The 19,849-nt window shown below is 37.8% G+C and overlaps 1 protein-coding gene across 1 annotated transcript; it reads left to right on the forward strand.

Moving 5' to 3' along the window:
* Positions 1–301: 301 nt before the first annotated feature.
* LOC110383036 (gelsolin) lies at positions 302–19,445 on the forward strand. Its single transcript, XM_064043213.1, has 12 exons — positions 302–451; positions 5,018–5,129; positions 12,421–12,501; positions 12,761–12,835; positions 13,213–13,405; positions 15,420–15,535; positions 16,204–16,381; positions 16,796–16,896; positions 17,370–17,486; positions 17,902–17,970; positions 18,701–18,763; positions 19,191–19,445. Exons 2-12 carry the CDS (start codon positions 5,019–5,021, stop codon positions 19,290–19,292), a joined length of 1,206 nt encoding a protein of 401 aa, XP_063899283.1. The 5' UTR covers positions 302–451; position 5,018; the 3' UTR covers positions 19,293–19,445.
* Positions 19,446–19,849: the final 404 nt, after the last annotated feature.

The raw sequence follows: 19,849 nt of genomic DNA on the forward strand, positions 1-19,849 counted from the left end.
CACTGAAATCTATACACTGGAAGATTTTTTCAAATCAGTGGTTCCAAAAAACAGTCGAGTAAAATATAACAAATGAAGTAAAAGAACTTAGGTATGTAGTTTGTTGCCTAGGTATAGTTATTTTCGGCAACGTTAATCAACTTATTGACAAAGAGGGTACATAAATACCTACGTTTTACGTGCAAACTTTTTGTCTTATCAAATTCTTAAGAGGAAAAATGTGCACAAAAACCTTTAGAGAAAGATATAAAAATTAATCTAAAAAAAACTACGTGCAGCTATCAAGGAAAAATAAACAAGCAAATCCGTTCTCCATTGTTATATTATGAATATTGTTGGTCTATAAAACTGGTAGTCGGCCATCTTAGGTCAAATTGTCAGTTGTCAGCGCGCGGCCTTACCGCGCATGCGTGATTGAAGTGACCATAAATAGTTCTTATTTTTAAAACGCGTGAGTAAAAACTTTTTTGTTCTGAACTTATTTTTTAGTTTTCAAATCTCGAACGTAGCTATTTGATTGTTTTTTTTTCTATGTTGTTGTTGTAAAGAGTTTTGATTGTTTTTTTTTAATTGTAAAAGAGGTTGGTTTACTTTTTTCTTTCTTCAAATTTATCAATGACAGTGACATTTAAAATTAACCTTTATAGTGTTACGTTACGTCTTATACCTATCAGATTAACTAGGTATAACAGGCATTGCAAAATAATGTTAAAAACATTACCTATATTTCGTTATCAATTAATTTTCTGTTGTAGGAATAGATGTTAAGCATATGGCTCGTAATAAAAAAATACCAGCGTCAGGCTTTCTATATTTTTTTTCTACTTGTAGCTAAGATTATAAAACAATTATTTGAACTACTACCTTCACGCATCCGGATAAAATATATAGCCATCCAACGCTGAAATAGCCTATGTTACTCGGGGATAATGTAGCTTCTTAACTGTGAAAAAATATTTCCAAATTGGTTCAGTATTTCGGAGCCTTTATGGTACAAACAAAAAAATGATACAAAAATGTTATAAAACTTTGTATGAATAATTACATAATTATTTAAATGAATGAATTGTAACACAGTTCATATTTATGTAAACCGGTTACAAATCTAGTTTATTTTAAGAGAAAGGTATATTTTTATAACATTCAAATACCTAACTTAAAAATAAAATAATAAACGTCAAAATTTTAAAATAATGACAACTTCTAAAACGCCCACCCTTCACCACTTCCTATGTGTTATTGCTGGGAAGAAGTGGCGCAACAAACTCCCCAGCAACACATGTCTGTCTGTATTATTTTCGTAAACAGTAAACCATGCCTACATAACGAATTATTATTTCCCAAGAGTAACTATTTGATAAGTGTTTGCTCTAATAAAATAAAGAGGAAACGTTTTTGTTTGTACCCTAAAGGCTCCGAAACTACAGATCCAATTTGAAAAATTCTTTCACCGTTGGAAAGCTACACTCTTCCCGAGTGACATAGGCTATATTTTATCCCGGTACGAGCAGTAGTTTCCACGGGACGCGGGTGAAACCGCGGGAAAAGAACTTGTAGATAATATTTAGATATTTAGAATACCTATACAGATTTTGACAGTCGAATAGTAGGTTAGTTTCAAATAAATAGGTGATGGTTGATATATTAAGTATGTCTGAAACTATGAAGTAATCATTTCATAGACATATTCCTTATCGTATATTGTTTATATATTGTTATTATTAGATAAAATTGTTTGTGCAACTCCGATATAAGCGTGACCTACGACTTCTTGTAATTTCGATAATCGTTTATTTATAAGTAAATTCACATGTTTTGATCGCCATATTGGTTTATCCGAATGACAAAAAAAAACATAATTTCTATCAAATTCTGAGAAAATTATTTTAATCTATTTTTTGGAGGTATACTTAATCATCAAATGCCCCCTCCCGCTGTGGGTGCAGCGTGAGGGAGTGTCAGACTCTTACTGACTAAAAGCCACCATGTTCCTTCTTAAGCCCTTTATGTAGCAGCGCCGCGGTAATGAGCGCGAACAATCCCGCAATTACGTAGTCGTGTTTTTAAGAATAAAACGCACTATGTAAAAACTACTTATGGTAAAATTGGACATTATTACCTAGACTATTTGGTCCGTCTGTCACCAGGCATGTATTTCATGAACTGCTTTATCTGATTAGACTGGAAGCCGACCCCAACATTTTACACATTAGTTACAAAACGCTATCAATACCTTCAAATGATGATGCTACGGGTAGGTAGTTAGAAACTTCAATGTCTGATAACCAGTCTTACCAATGGGCATTGGGTTGCCCTGGTAACTGGGTTGAGGAGGTCAGATAGGCATTCGCTCCTTGTGGCACACTGGTACTCAGCTACATCCGGTTAGACTGGAAGCCGACCCAAACATAGGGAAAAGGCTAGGCAGATATTGACCCTCAAATTGTGGTTGTTAAAATTATCAAGATGGTCATCTATACATATTATATATATATATCCGCATATGTAGGTATATAAACTTCTTTGTCTAAACTGCTTCGGTTAAGGAAAAAATAATAGTTGTTAACTAAACCACGTAGAATGATATAATTACTGCTTACAAACTGTGTCGGTTAGGAAGGTTATACACTAAGAAAAAACATGTATTTGTTAATGTCTTAATAATCTACTGTTTTTCGTTTCGCTTGTATGTTAGATCAAGTTTAGCTTCCCACGAATATTTATCACTAATTATCACCACTACAAAACAGACAAATCTATACGAATATTGTAAGTTTTGTGGAAATAAATGAGAGGTCTGCGTTTGTCGTGGTATTATGGGCATGTGATGAGTCGGTGTGAAACGCATGCTAAAAAGTGTGTGTTAAGTATGAATGTGGAAAAATGGAGAGGAAGAGGTAGACCGAGGAAAGGATGGATTGATTGCCTGAAAGAGGACATGAATAAGAAGGAAGGGGATGTTAGTATGACGTCTAGCAGAAAAAAAACATATTGGGCCCATCACAAATAACTTGGGAACAGGGCGGGAGCAAATAGGAGTTGTCGATAAATGCTTAAATATTTTTATAAAGAAAAGAATGAGAGAAGAAAGCATAGATCCCTCATTTCGATAATATAAAGACTCAGAGTGAGTATAATATAAAATAAAATTAAATTATAAATTTAAAAAAACCCCCGACCCAAAAAAAGTACGCAATAATTATGACAAAAGGTTAAAAACGCTAAATCCTATACAAAGCAAAAAAAAACTTTTAACACTACGTAAACTAAATTTTGTCGTGTCGGGGGACCGCTCTAATTCATTACTTTAGATACGTGTTTTTTTTTTAAACGAATGTTGTAATTAGGTAGGTATCATTAGATTTATGTAAGTATTTATGAAGGTAAAAAGCGGTCCCCCGACACGTCAAAATTTAGTTTACGTAGTGTTAAAAGTTTTTTTTTGCTTTGTATAGGGTTTAGCGTTTTAACCTTTGTCATAATTATTGCGTACTTTTTGGGTCGGGGTTTTTAATTTATAATTTAATTTTATTTCATGCTTTTTAAAGGAGCTCCTTAATTTTTCCTTCTTTCATTTAATTTATTTTATCTTAAGATGGGGTCGCTATATGCGATCTCGGCCAAAGGAAGCTGTTTAACAATCCTCATGACAAACTGGCTCTGGGAGAATTGCACAGATTGAGAAACAATAAAGATTAACCTTTGGACATTCTAGATTTTCAGCAAAAATGTAAATCGGTTTATCCGTTTCATTCCGGCATTCCAGGGTTTCATCCGCCACATCCCATTTCCAGCATCAGTTTCTCGTCAATCAGAAACATGAAGAGAACTCGTCAAGACAAATTCAACGAGCCCAAACTCGATGGGTTTACTAAAAGGCAGTTCAGGGTTACGTCTCCTACCTTCGTGCCCTAACAGCAGACCAGCTCAGTGGTTCCAAAAGACATTAGTGTTTCAAATTTCAGATCCCACATATACTTGCAAGTAAACTGAGCGTGTAACATTCCTATCACATCTAGCAAACGAGCTGATGACCTTGAAGACCTGAACCGATTTCCACCAAACATAGCTAAGAACACTCCCGACTGACATACCTTTTAAACAAAAAAAACCGCATTACAATCGGATCATCCGTTTGGGAGCTACGATGCCACATACACACACACACACACACACAGACACGTCAAACTTATAACACCCCGTCGTTTTTGCGTCGGGGGTTAAAAAGAGGGTACCGCGGGCAACATTAAGTTGCTTCCTAAAATTGTTATGTCTATAGTCAGCCTAAGATTCCTAGCCTTTCCTTATTAGTCAACAGACCATGGTGAGTTCATTGTTACTCATTGCTCTTAAATGTACTGTGTATGTGTGAGTCACTATTATTTGTTTGTATGTATTGTAGTACCAGCTGTATGTGGAAAGATTAATCTTTTTAGGCCCACGTTCGGCGGACGTATAGACAACTTAGTATTGCAAGAAGGCTATAGTGAACATCTGTTTTTTTGGAAGTGTCTATGAAGTTTCATGAGATATGAGACCCAGTCCTTGGAAAAAAGTAGCTTTGAGATTGAGAGTTATAAGCGTATTTTTTCTTAAAACGAGGGTTTACTATGAATTTTCACGTTCAATTTTCAAAGTAAACAGTTGTTTTAAGAAAACTGTACCTAAATCAGGAGACGGATAAATAAATCTTTCTTTTATAGTCCGCGGACGGGTGATCGACCTGTCTTGTACTGACGAATTCTTGTGTTTCTGAAGGCACTTTAAATTGGTGGCCCGGCTGTCATTATAAACATCTTTAGCAGTCGTTACGGGTATTCAAAATCCAAAAAAAAAACAACCAGTCTTTACCATGTCGTATCCCGTTGCCCAAGTGACTAGATTGGAACGGATAGGCAGTGGCTCCATATAACACACTGGTACTCAGCTGCACCCAATTAGACTGGAAGCTGACCCCAACATAGTTGGGAAAAATCTAAACATACGAAGCTAATATACATTATTTATTCTGTTACAGAATGAAGGTGTTAGGAGTTCTACTGCTGGTGGCAGCAGTGACGTATGCTGCTCCCAGGAGCGCCACCAGGACACAACCTGTCACTGGACAGATTACTTCACTGACTGATAAGGTAAGATTTGAAAACTTGACTAATTGTAAACTACTTAGCTAGTCGATTTCATCCTCCTTTTTGAGTAATCTAAAATGTTATCTTAAGCTCTAGAGCCGTCTAGACTAGGTACTTAGGTACCTACATGTGTATCTCATTTAAATCAGATCAATACTTTTGGCATGAAAACGCAAGGAGCAGACGTAGGTTCGTTGTGCCCCCGGAAAATTATTTCCCATACCCGGGTGAAATGTACCCTATGTTACTTTTCCAATAGTGATTTTTTTTAATCGGTTCAGTAGTTTTGGGGCCTTTATGATGCAAACAAATGATTTCTTTTTATTATATTACATAGTATAGATAAGGAACGTCAGATCAGCTTCTTCTCAAACAAATTAGCTTCTCATACATTATTCTATAAGAAATTGCGTTCATTTGCGACTCACCCTTGACCGGATTCATTACAATCATACAGTTAATATAAAACATATGTTTCTCTATCAGTAATAGTATTATATCATCTCTATTGAAAATAAATCATTTAAAAAATAAACATGCAATCCTACTTATAATGAGACTATCTTACGCTTGCGGTTTCACCCGTGTTCTGAAAAAACTATTTCCGACATATGGAAAGAAAAGTGACCTAGGTATACTTATGTTGTTGTTCGTTATTAATGTTATGGACCATGTGATTAATTCGGGCATTATAAATAATGCCCGAGCATTATGAATAATGTCTAGCTTTGTCGGGCCATGTGATTAATAACTATCTTAACTTCATTATTTATCACATTGTACGGGCATTATTATATTGCTACATGATAGTTGGGTAATTTGATAATAAAGCTATATCTTATGCGGTGCGATGGTGGCAGTTGTTCTAATAAATAAATCCTGTTACTTGCTACATATTTTATGATTATTGTTTTAAATTATATGTTCTATTATATCTATCTCGTTTTTCTTGATCTCATTTTTCTTGGCTCGTTTTTTTTATGGTAGAATTTAATTTGGATTCAAAACATTGTATTAAAACTTGAACTTACTGACGAAAACGAATCGCTGCAAAACCGACTCCACGTAGTCTTGTCTGCCCTACCCCTAGAGTGCAATTCAAAACCGCGTAGGCGCGGAGGGGCGAGGCGGCCTGCGAGCTGAGGCGCAGGTAGTTGAAACGCTCGGCGCCGCGGCTGAGGCTGGCCGACTGAGCCGGCCAGCAAGCCGAAGCTGCGGTGGTGAGCGTGAAAACCATCTGCGACGATAAGCTCGCATGGGACCGCCGGAGCCCAGCAGCACCGGAGCCGTGACAGAATCGATGCTTGTTGCATGTTGCATGCTTACTTCCATGCTGGGTCAATTAATATGGGATGTGTTATGTTAAGAAAATGAAATGAAATATGTTTGTATTACATTGCCCAAAAGGTGACGGGCAATATGTATAGTGCCCGGTCAATTTGATTATTTGAATTATTATTATCAAATTGCACTCTCATATTGGGCATTATTCATAATGACCGGGCATTATGTACACTGCTCAATTTATCACTTGGTCCATAACATATGTATCGGAATAAGTATAGCGTCTGCCAGATCTTTGGGACGGAACTACTCCGCGCACCGGGATAAAAAGTAGCTTATAGGCTGCCCCTATACATGGGCTATCTAATAATTAAAAAAATACCGAATACTTAGGTCATGCAGACACACAGAATCTTCAGTTTCATAATACTTATTAATGTTATGGACCAAGTGATAAATTGGGCAGTATACATAATGCCCGGTCATTATGAATAATGCCCAATATGAGAGTGCAATTTGATAATAATTATTCAAACAATCAAATTGACCGGGTACTATACATATTGCCCGTGACCTTTTGGGCAAAGTAATACAAACATATTTAATTTCATTTTTTTATTGTTATTGACATTTAACTTAAAATAAACTAAATATAACACATCCCATATCAATTGACAGAGCATAGAAGTAAGCATGCAACATGCAGCAAGCATGGCTTCTGTCACGGCTCTGCGGGGCTCCGGCGGTCCCATGCGAGCTTATCGTCGCAGATGGTTTTCACGCTCACCACCGCAGCTTCGGCTTGCGCCTCAGCCGCGGCGGCGAGCGCTTCAACTACCTGCGCCTCAGCTCGCAGGCCGCCTCGCCCCTCCGCGCCTACACGGTTTTGAATTGCACTCTAGGGGTAGGGCAGACAAGACTACGTGGAGTCGGTTTTGCAGCGATTCGTTTTCGTCACTAAGTTCAGTTTTTAATACAATGTTTTGAATCCAAATTAAATTCTACCATAAAAAAAAACGAGCCAAGAAAAATGAGATCAAGAAAAACGAGACCGAGTTAGTAAATTAGATGACAATTGTCCAATTAATAGTTTTGTGGCTAGACTTATAATTTCCCATTAAAATAGAACATATAATTTAAAACAATAATCATAAAATATGTAGCAAGTAACAGGATTTATTTATTAGAACAACTGCCACCCTCGCAACGCATAAAATATAGCTTTATTATCAAATTGCCCAACTATCATGTAGCAATATAATAATGTCCGTGCAATGTGATAAATAATGAAGTTAAGATAGTTATTAATCACTTGGCCCGATAAAGCTAGACATTATTCATAATGCTCGGGCATTATAAATAATGCCCGAATTAATCACATGGTCCATAACATAAATAACATAAAAAAAAAACTTAAATCCATCAAAGTTTTCAGTCGTTCGATACCGGCTAAACACCTGATCTTTGTAATGTGCGTACTACCATTCATCTTCATACTGATTTAAGAGCTCAAACCAACTATCGGCCGACTAAAAGTTCTATGCCCGTTTTCACCAACAATCTCTTAACGTTTCCCTAACTAAGTGTCACTTAGAACAAGGGCTCCCCCAATAATAAAGGTTATAAGGGCTACTTAAACTTTGGTGAAAACTAAATTCGTATTAGGTGTTCCCTAAATGCTGTTACGGGATCCCTAAATTTAGGTATTTGTTGGTGAAAATACTAGAGTCTAAGAGATGACTTTAAAATCAGTTATCGGCACGAATCTTGAGCGCTGACCTTCATCTGCGCAGAAGTGATTTATTAGCAAAGAACCAATCCCGAGTGACGGCTATGACGCGATGCACTGCGGGCCAATCACCGCTTCAGCCCGCTCCCGCTCCTCACTTCATACCACAAAAGGGACCCAATAAATTACTTCTGCGCAGTTGAAGGTCAGCGCTCAAGATTCGTGCCGATGATTATACATAGTTCGATTCAGACGCAGTTGAAATTGTGAAATCGGCTAGAAATATTTGCTGAAAAAAAAGTTTCAGATATTGACTATATCTTGGCCTTTTTCCAAAACTGTGGTTTCCTTCAACATTTTATTGCAAAACCGATTTTTTGTGGCCAGCAGAAAGTGTAGATGAAAAATAATATTTTATGAACTGTAATAAACTTATGTTTATAAAAAATTTTATTAATTTATCTATGTGGTCTGTTGGCGCCTTTAATATATTTAAGTACTTTGAATAAATAACGTGTGGCTAAGTAACAGACAGACAGTCCACCAACAAGGTGGACAGACGACCTTATAAAGGTCGTCGGAAGACGCTGGTTGCAGGTCGCCTCCAACAGGTATCTGTGGAGATCTAAGGGGAGGCCTATGTTCAGCAGTGGACGTCCTATGGCTGAGATGATGATGATGATGATGATGATGAAGAAGTAACAGCCGCACGGGTCGATCGATCATAAGGTTAAGCAACGCTTGGTCGCTCCGTTGAAGGGTGACCATGGTGTTTCGGAAAGCACGCTACCTAAATTGATGGATATCGGCTGTCATCTGAACATCTTTGGCAGTCGTTCCGTGTAGATAGCAACCAAAAAGTCTGACAACCAGTCTTTACCAAGATATATTGAATTGCCACACTGGTACTCAGCTGCATCCAGCTAGACTGGAAGCCGGCCACAACATACATAGTTGGGAAAAGCTAATTCAACGCGAAACTTTTATATTATAAACCAAACCAGTTTAAACCAGTTTAAACTGCCTTCCAATTTCACATAAATAAGTAATAACTGGTCACCCATCCAAAACCCGACCGCGGTAAAATCAGCTTAACCTTGACACTGACATGTGGCTTTTACTGAGCCTCGGGTTTACTATGAAGCTAATAAAAACCGAAAATCAGTCGACAGAACATAAAAATCTATTTAGAAACAATTTAGGGTTCCCTAGTGACGCACACGGCTGTATCTCGTGGTGTACTCGCTGTAGCAAACAGTAACACATTGCGCGCGAACATTACTAACATGTCCGCGACACTGCAACCGCCGCGCGAACACATGCTAGCTGTGGACTCGCGACATAGCGTACTTTTGTTTGCGAAAATTTTTGGTAAAATCTCGCCAAAATGGCACAAAACAAATTAGCTAAAAACACAACAAAAATAATTGAAACAACGTGTTTTTTTTGCTCAACAATTATAGAGAGGAAACATTCTTTTGTTTGTAAAGGCCCCGAAACTACAGAACCGATTTGAAAAATTCTTTCACAGTTGGGGCGCTACACTCTTCCCGAGTAACAAAGGCTATATTTTATCCCGGTACGAGCAGTAGTAGTTCCCACAGGACACAGGTGAAAACAGCTCATCATCCTCCGAGCCTTTTCCCAACAATGTTGGGGTCGACTTCCAGTCTAACCGGATGCATCTGAGTACCAGTGCTTTACAAGGAGCGACTGCCCTATCTGACCCCCTCAACCCAGCAGTTACCCGGGCAACCAATGGTTGAAAACGGCTACTATTTAATATCAGTACGAAACCTTCTTGCGAGACCGGCTCACCCTTGACCAGTTTTTTACTCTCTACACGTGTTTCTTAAGATATTTTTAGTCTTGCTACGTTCAGAATGATAAAACAGCTAATATAAACGTCTAGGTATTTAGTAAACAGGCCTGCGACTCGTCTTTGAAGTAGTTTCAGCTAGATTTATAGACTCAATGATGTGGCGTCTAGTTTAAATGGTGGCTAACTTGTTTTTTGAATCAGAATATGGCCTACGTGGGACGTTGACCGCTGGAAATATCATCATCTTCCGAGCCTTTTTCCCAACTATTTTGGAGTCGGCTTCCAGTCTAACCGCATGCAGCTGAGTACCAGTGCTTCACATGGAGCGACTGCCCTATCTGACCCCCTCAATCCAGTTACCCGGGCAACCCTACACCCCTTGATTAGACTGGTGTCAGACTTACTGGCTTCGGGCTACCCGTAACGACTGTCAAGGATGTTCAATGACAGCCGGAAATATCAATCTGTGTTTAATTAAAAGTAATATTAACTTCCTTGCATGCGACCTCCTACATTCGAAGCTCAGTTTTAGTCAAAAGGCAAAAACGGGACCCTAGTGAGACTTCGCTGCCCGTCTGTCATATCTGCCAGTCTAGTATCTCATTAACCGTGATAGCAAGACCGTTGCCAAAAATTATGTATTTCTGTTGCCGATAAAACAATGAATACTGAAAGACCACTAAAATAAAATTAATATTTTAGGGGGCCCGTATACAGCAAACTTGTTTTTTTGGCTGTAACCCTAGGCGTGCGAGTCCAACTGGCACTTACCCGATCAGTGAAAGGCTTAAGTTAGTCAAATATACAAAACCGTCCCCCAAAATAACGTAATCGCCAAGGGAGAGATATAGACCTACAAACCTACATCAATTGATTTACACTGACATCATAAGGGCGCGGTGATCCCCAGGTCGCGATAAGGTCACGATATAAAGACTCATTCTCATAATGGATTGTTTGGTCGTAAAGGTCGAATTATAACATGACCTACTGAGGATCGATTTCGCTGACAGTCGCTTAAACGACAGTTTTTTTACTACGAAGCTCGATTTTTTTTTGGACTGAATGATTCTAGGAACCAAATTCATTAATAACAAGAATGTCCTTTTTTTTGAAAACAACTGTCTAAAATTCGCGTTCAATTTCCAAAATAAAACAATAAGAAAAAACGGACGTTTATGTTGTCGGCGCACTCCAGCAGCGGCGGCCCTAGCCATTGCGAGGCTACGTGCGGGAGGTCTATGCGAGGCCCTTTGTCCTACGTGAAAAGTCTGTGTTGCGAGCTAGGAGTTATTTTCTTGTTAATAAAAGGACTTACAAGCGGCGCTACCTTCTATGTTCGGCTAAAAAAGGATGAAAAAAAAAGAATAGGAAAATAAAGCACCCGCGAGCGAAGCGAGCGCAAAAATTTTTGAGCTTTGGGTCACTAAAGCACCTAAACTTGTATAGTAATCAACAGTGCAAGGTGAAGTCGCGAGCGCAGCGAGCGCGAAAATTTTTGAGTTTTGGGACATAAAAGTACTCTAATCATGTTAGAAGGAACGGTATTTACAAGTGAACAGCCGCGAGCGTAGCGAGCGCGAAAATTTTTGAGTTTTGGGACATAAAAGTACTCTAATCATGGTAGAATGAACGGTATTGAGAAGTGAAAAGCCGCGAGCGCAGCGAGCGCGAAAATTTTTGAGTTTTGGGACATAAAAGTACTCTAATCATGTTAGAATGAACTGTACTGACAAGTGAACAGCCGCGAGCGCATCGAGCGCGAATTTTTTTTAATTGTTTGTTTACGGACTCTCAAATGAAACTCAGAATTAAGCACAAATAAAAAGAATCCGTGACTGGATCGAGAGCCAGTTGTTTTTGTTACTTTGGTGTTCCAACTTTTTGTTAAATTGAGAACTCAAGAAGTAAACGGAGAATGAATTATAGATATATAATTTTTAATTATATTTTTTTCTATATTAGTGTGGGTTGTAGCGCGAGGCCCCCCAAAGCGCGAGGCCCTGTGCGAAGGCACAGTTCGCACACCCCTAGGGCCGCCACTGCACTCCAGCCTAAGTATCTAATGTTATAGATGTAAAAAAAGGTAGTGTTTGTGGGTCAGTCATATTTTAAGCAAGTACCTACCAAATCTCTGGATTCCTGAACCGATTTTCACACAACTTGAATTTATCCATTTACCTACTTTAGCTTCCAAAAACGGTGTTACATGCGTCCCACGGCAATAACTTCGAGCACCCGGATAAAAATGGCACAATCGGCTCAGCAGATCTAGAGATTACCCAATTCCTACAATGCCCCATAAAATCTCCTTTCTCGATATTTTATGGCTTACCTAACTAACATTTTTTTCCTTATCCGCCTAAGTGGATCCTGAGAATAAGGCGTTAAACCAAACTTCGGCTATTATAATAATATAGATTAAATACCTATATGAATATATCTTTTCATTATTTCAGGATGCCAGAAGCAAAGCAAGGGTGCACACAGCTTTCGCGAACGCCGGCCGTCAAGCTGGTGTTGAAGTTTGGAGAATCAATGTAAGTAGCGACATCTGTTATCAAGTAGCTAAGCTATCAAGTAGCTGAACTAAAAACCTTCACGTACGAAAAAAATAAATGACAGGCGTTTTTAATTATTATTTAGTGAATAAAAGTAACGTAACATGATTCAACAAAAACGTCCAATTTAATATTAGTTGGCAAACAAATAAGTCGTAATAAATATATTGAATTTTAATTTAAACACTTTTGAACTTCAAAAGCCATTTTATATATTTATTGAATATGTATTTCACAGGCTTTCGAGCCGGTTGCAGTGCCACCGAATGACTTCGGCAAATTCTATAAGGGAGACTCCTACATTGTTCTTAAGGTAAGATCAAAGAATTATTCACCAAGTAACTTTACAAGTAAGCTACTGGTGACTTTAATTTGGCTATAATGTAAGGCAAAAGCTTTTAAAAACGTAGTACCTTGCATCTTTGCTTTACTAATAACTTTTTTATGACTATATCTATAGAGATTAAATATTTTTAATCGACTTTAGATACTAGTAAAGTTTTTGCCATATTCCTATCTTATTTTGGAACCGACTTCATGAAAACCATCTTAAATTCGCAACCGATATTTTTCCTATCACCATCATGCCATCATCAGCCATTTTATCACTTCTGTGATCAAGCCTCCTCTTACACAGAGTAGTGTTATAATTTTCCTATGTCATAGTAAATAAACAATCTAATTTTACAGACTACAGCAGACAAAAGAAACCGTTTATCCTGGGACATCCACTACTGGATCGGCAGCGAATCTACTCAAGACGAATCAGGGGCTGCCGCCATCTTGACAGTAGGCCTTGATGACAAGTTTGAAGGAGCCGCCGTACAGCACAGAGAGGTTATGGGTCAAGAGAGCCAGCAGTTCAAAGGATATTTCCCTTCAGGTATGTAAATAATTGACTATCTTATCTGGGTGTACTATGCCCAATCGAATGACAAATAATCGAATGCCAATTGATCGACCACTATAAATCGAAATTCTAAATACTCGAACATTCATAATATCGAATGGTTATTAAATCGAACATTCAATACATCGCGCAGTCAATACATCGAGTGTTCAAAATATCGAATGTTCGTTTGATCGAGCGTTAAATGCATCACATATTCATCCTATCGAAAAATCTTTATTTTTTATTAAAACAAGAAAAACTTAAAATTTATGAATAATTTATAAATTTTAATGTAGATTTTATTATTTAAAATTTTTTCAATCGCATTATCATCCCTTTTGCCTCTTTTTTGTAAAATAGGTCTTCCCAATCCCGCGTTGTGTACTTACGATACCGGTTCGTTGAATCGTAACTTTTTATCTATAATAGACGAATTTAATATTCATTCAAAGTTTTATATTTAAAATTCACGTGCGTACACATGGCTGTACGACGTGCTACAAACTGCCAGGGATATCTGACCACGCAAAGCCATGCGTAATCGCGTCTATTAGTGCGTCTATTATAGATAAAAAGTTACGATTCAACGAACCGGTATCGTAAGTACAACACTGCACCACAGAGCTAGCAAAATTATTTGGAAGTTTGACATTTTGCAAGTGTCAATTTAGTCTACGAGATTAAAAAACAGACTTTACCTTTAAAAGATAAGAATTAAAGATTAAAATGTGATGTATTAGTGAATTTTGAGTTTTTCTTGTTTTCATAAAAAATAAAGATTTTTCGATAGGATGAATATGTGATGCATTTAACGCTCGATCAAACGAACATTCGATATTTTGAACACTCGATGTATTGACTGCGCGATGTATTGAATGTTCGATTTAATAACCATTCGATATTATGAATGTTCGAGTATTTAGAATTTCGATTTATAGTGGTCGATCAATTGGCATTCGATTATTTGTCATTCGATTGGGCATAGTACACCCATCTTATCTTACTTAACTAAAAAAGATATTATTTTGATAGTTTAAAGCAAATAACATGTAGCGCCATCTGTTGGAGTTGCAAAACAGTTTGGAGTGTTTTTAGTTCTGCTACTCGATAATAGATGGCGCTGACTTTTTAGCTTTTTTTTCTTGTAGTAATGTTGAAATACATAAAAACGATCACAATGAACTTTTAAATTATGATGTCATATTTTAAATACTATGTAGCAAAAACCTCTGTATGTATTATTAGTATTTTTAGAGGTTTCATGGGAATTCACTCAAGGTTGCGCACATTCGTAGCACGGCGCCAGAAAACAAAAACTTACGATCGTTTTCATTGAAACTTCAACTCTATTAGTATTATATATACGGTACATTTTTAATGCGATCTCTAATGAGTGCCAGGTCCTACTCCTATAACATCAGTTCCGTCAATGAACTACAATTCGTTCTAATTGAACATCAATAGCTCCCACAGACAATTGAAAGAACAACCTAATTAGCTTCGTTCACGTCTAATTGATCGTTCTAATGAATGACACGAGTATTGAACCGACTTGAAAAAAGAGTTGCTGAGTTTGACTTTGTACTATGTTTGTTTATGATGATTTTATAGTACCTATGTTGTGTTGTGGATTAATCGAATTTTGATGCGGTTTTCAGAAAAAAAATTACTTGTAACCTGCATTTAATGGCAATTTAGTATAGGTACCTATATTTGTATATATTTTATTAATAATTTAGCATATAATATAGGTTTAGTAAGTAAGCCAACTTAAAAAAAATTGTTTTCGATTTGAATCGTAAGTAACAATTCCTGATCAAGAATCAAGAAATAATTTTTCAAATCAGTCCAATTTTTATTAAGATAGCGCGTAGGTACAAACAAACAAACTCTTTAGATTTACAATTTACGCATAGAATTATAAGAAATTATTAAACTGTATCTCGTTATTTCTAACCAACTTCCCAAAAGCGAGGTTCCCAATTTGTATGTTTACATTTTCCAGGTATACAATACCTTTCCGGAGGCAACACCAGCGGTTTCAACCACGTCGTGACAAACCCAGGTGCGGAGAAGAGGTTACTGCAAGTTAAGGGCAAGAGAAACATTCGTACTAGACAGGTATGTACTTTAACATGGTTTTAAATGTTTAACTAGAAGTAGAGACCAAATAGCAACACATACATGATCTCCTTCAAGAGGATTATACATATATTGGCTACGTGGGCTCATCATCCTCCTAGCCTTTTCCCAACTATGTTGGGGTCGGCTTCCAGTCTAACCGGTGGCAGCTGAGCACCAATGTGCCACAAGGAGCGACTGCCTATCTGACCTCTTCAGCCTAGTTACTCGGGCAACCCGATACCCCATAGGTAAGACTGGTTAGCAGGCTTACTTGGGTTCTGACTACCTCTGACGACTGACAAATATCAAGTTCAAGTGACAGCCGGGGCCTACAGTTTAACGTGCCATCCGAAACACAGTCAATTGGTGTCCAAGATATACTAAGAAAGTGCATACAAACTTAGGAAAGTTGCATTGGTATTTGCCTGACGTGGCATCGAACCCACGCACTTATACTTGAGAAGTTGGTACTTTACCCACTAGGCCACCACGACTTTTTACCTAGTCTTTTAACAAGCAAGAGCTAAAAGGTAAACAAAGAATGACACTTTTTCAAGATGGCGGTATAACCCGACCGATGAGAAAACGTCACATTTTTGTGTAAAATGTTCGCAGTATCTGTGATTTTGTAGTTGATAGTTATAAATCACTCTTCGTTTTCACAGGTAGACCCAGTATTCTCCTCAATGAACAAGGGCGATGTTTTCATACTAGACGTCGGTAACGATGTTTTAGTCTACGTCGGAGAATCCGCGAGGAACGTGGAGAAACTCAAGGCTATATCCGTAGCCAATCAGATCAGAGACCAGGATCATAACGGCAGAGCTAGAGTTGAGATTGTTGGTAAGTAAATCTTTTATATGTGTTGGTGAGAAATCACCAAATACATATCCCGCTGTGTGTGCAGCGTGAGGGAGTGTCAGACTCTTACTGACTAAAATCCACCATGTTCCTTCTTAAGCCCTTTATGTACCAGCGCCGCGGTAACTCACTCACTTGGTAAGACGGAAATGCCAAAAATTGTTTAATGACAGCTGGCACCCATTTAATATGCCTTCCGAAATACGGAGTAACTTCATCATTGTCACATCAATATGGTCCATTCAAAATACTATACTCTTTCACACAAAAAATACTAGTTGAATTATAATGAAACTTCGCAATACCATACAGACTTACAGTATATAGGCCCCAGATTATCCACATGCGGGGAGAAGTTCCCTAAAAAAATATCTAACAATAATATTTACATTTCAGACCAGTATTCAAGCGACGTGGACGTTCAGAAGTTCTTCACGGCTCTCGGATCCGGTACTAGGGAGTTAGTTCCTGAAGCTAGCGCGGGAGGTGATGACCAGGTAAATACTAGGCCTAGTGTTATATGGAGCGTCTGCCTATTTGATCTGTTCAACCCAAGCAACCCGATATCTCTGTACTCTGTGCAGAACGGTTCTTAATTCCTGGATTCTGACTACCGGTAACGACTGCCAAAGATGTTCAAATAACAGCCGGGAAATACCTATAGATTATCGTGCCTTCTGAAACAGTCCAGAGATACTTAGAAAGTACATACAAACTTAGAAGAGTTGCATTGGTACTTGCCTGACCTGTCGAACCCACACTCATACTTGAGAGGTTGATACTTTACCCACGAGGCGACCATGACAGTGAGTGCACCTGTGTCTGCGCAAACGCTTGTGCCTGCACTATAATATGTCCTGCGCAGCTGGCTGAACTCCTTATATGAGAACAGTCGAAGTGACCGAAATTGGCCTTGGACACCATTATATAATTAAATAAATTGTTATTGATATTTTGCAATAATTTTCAGGCTTTTGAGCGTAGTGAAGCGCAATCCGTGGTGCTGTTACAACTTTCTGAAATGAACGGAAAACTGTCGGTGACATCCATCGCTGGACCATTCAGACAGGATCAGCTGAAACCTGGTGTAAGCTATCTATCTGTATTTTTATCTACCTAGCCTTTTCATTAACGAAAGTCCATTTTTGGAGAAGTATAACAAAACGAGTGGAGATTTCATAACGGAGAATCTCCTAAGAAAGTAGCACCAAAATGCGGGTGTTCGGGGGACGAACGTTACTGTTTTCACGCTCATATGCCTTCTTTGAAACCAGCCCATTGTTTTTTAAAACCAAATTACTAATCAATCAAGACCAATTTATGACAGAAAACAATAATAAAACGGCACTTTAGGAACGTCAAAATACACAAAAGACAGCCCCCAAATCGCTCACTTTCACCACTTCCTACCTATGTCTTATTCTTATTGCTAAGAAGAAGAAACAGCCAAAGCTCAATAATTAACAATTTTGATATTTATTTAAAATTATTTTTTTTCACAGGATAGCTACGTTTTGGATACTGTCACTGGCAGTATCTATGTTTGGACTGGCAGACAATCCAGTGACAAAGTAAGTAGCAATATCCCTTTTATAATACTTCTCCTAACTCTATCATCATCATCAATTTAAGAGCCCAGCTCTTGTCGGTGCAGCTCCTTCCATTGACGCCTATCTAGCGCCAACTCCTGAACTTCCTTATACATCACAACATTCACCTTTTCTTTAATTCGTTTGATGTAGCTGTACCTTGGACGACCCCTTCCAATCTTTCCTTCGACTTTCCTTGTTCACGATGTTTTTGATAAAATAATACTTATTTAGAAAAATATAATCCTCCCCCTTTAATAATATTTATTAAAAAAAAATACAATACTATCAATAACTATATTATACCTACACTCCTCGAAGAAATAATAAGTAGGTACTAATCTCCTGCACTAATACTACTCCTCCTTTGATAAGTCTCTCTTATAATGATACTCATACAGCCGATCCCAACATAACTATTTGAGGAAAAGGGTCGGGAGATGACATCTATAGACAGAATATCCTACTAATATTATAAACGCGAAAGTTTGTATGTATGGATGTATGGATGTTTGTTACTCTTTCACGCAAAAACTACTGAATGGATTTTAATGAAACTTTACAATAATATAGCTTATACATCAGAATAACATATAGGCTACAATTTGTAAACATATTGTTCGAAATACTAAACCTGCGCAGACGAAGTCGCGGGCACCAGCTAGTGTAATAATAAAGTTATTACATGATAATTTTTGCTTTATTTTTCTAGGAAAAGAACGAAGCCATGACAAAGGCGCAACAATTGATCGCATCCAAGAGCTATCCTTCATGGGTGAGTAACAAGTTAACAACCCTGCTATTATAAAGATATACCTACAGTTGTGAAGCTACCAACCAACATTCGTAAAATGTCACTCACACACGCATATGTTACCCCAACATAAGCCTGGCGCATACATTCGGTTTCCGGATTCTGTTTCCTGATCAGGAATTCAGATTCCGAAACCGAAATGCTCTTTTTTCGTACAAAATGTTCACAAGAGCGCACACGTTCTTACGTTTTCCGAACGGAAAAAAACTAGACATTCGTTTCGGAATCTTCGTGCGTTCAGATAGTCAGAACCGGAAAGTGTGAGCTAGTGTCACGGACCCGATCAGGAATTCCTGACCAGGAAACAGAATGTGTGCATCCAGGCTTATTGAGATTAGGCTAGGCAAATGATGAAGATTAAACTAAATTAAAATTATCTTTTTCACAGGTGCACGTAGTGAAGATTCCTCAAGGCACGGAGCCTGCAGTTTTCAAGCAATACTTCACAACTTGGCAGGATGTTGGCATGTCACACTCAAGAATTGTTTAAATAAATAAATATTATAAACAAATACAAATTTTATAATGTAAAAGATTTAAAAAATATTTTGACACATGACGTAAGCTGTCAAAATGACAACTGAGATTAAAATTACGTTGTAAATCTGAATAAACTTCGAATAAATATTATTTTTGTAATTAACATGTGTTTTATTGATGTGTTAGTGTGTTAGGATACAAAAAAACCCAAAACAGTTTCCTCTTTATTATATTACGAGCCGTTTTCCCGCGGTTTCATCCGCTTTCTGAGGGAACTACCTACTTCCCGGTCCCAGATAAAAAGTAGCTTATTTGCCGCCAAGTTTCATCTAAATCTATCCAGAAGTTTATAATATCAAACAACCAACCGATTGCCCGCGTCCCGAGGGAACTACTGCCTGTACCGGGATAAAATATAGCCTATGTTACTCGGAAAACAGTGTAGCTTTCCAACTGTAAAATAATTTTTCAAATCGGTTCAGTAGTTACGGAACCTTTACGGTAGAAAGAACCAAAGAAACGTTTCCTATTTATTTATATTATATTAGTAGGTATCCCTACTAATCC

The sequence above is a fragment of the Helicoverpa armigera genome, chromosome 31, assembly GCF_030705265.1.
Source record: "Helicoverpa armigera isolate CAAS_96S chromosome 31, ASM3070526v1, whole genome shotgun sequence".
Taxonomy (NCBI): domain Eukaryota; kingdom Metazoa; phylum Arthropoda; class Insecta; order Lepidoptera; family Noctuidae; genus Helicoverpa; species Helicoverpa armigera.

Bases quoted from the DNA above. Each gene is read 5' to 3' on its own strand.
- LOC110383036 (XM_064043213.1), top strand. From the start codon at position 5,019: ATGAAGGTGTTAGGAGTTCTACTGCTGGTGGCAGCAGTGACGTATGCT. The intron at 16,382-16,795 runs GTAAGTAAATCT...TTTACATTTCAG, and splicing joins AGCTAGAGTTGAGATTGTTG to ACCAGTATTCAAGCGACGTG. The intron at 18,764-19,190 runs GTGAGTAACAAG...TCTTTTTCACAG, and splicing joins CCAAGAGCTATCCTTCATGG to GTGCACGTAGTGAAGATTCC.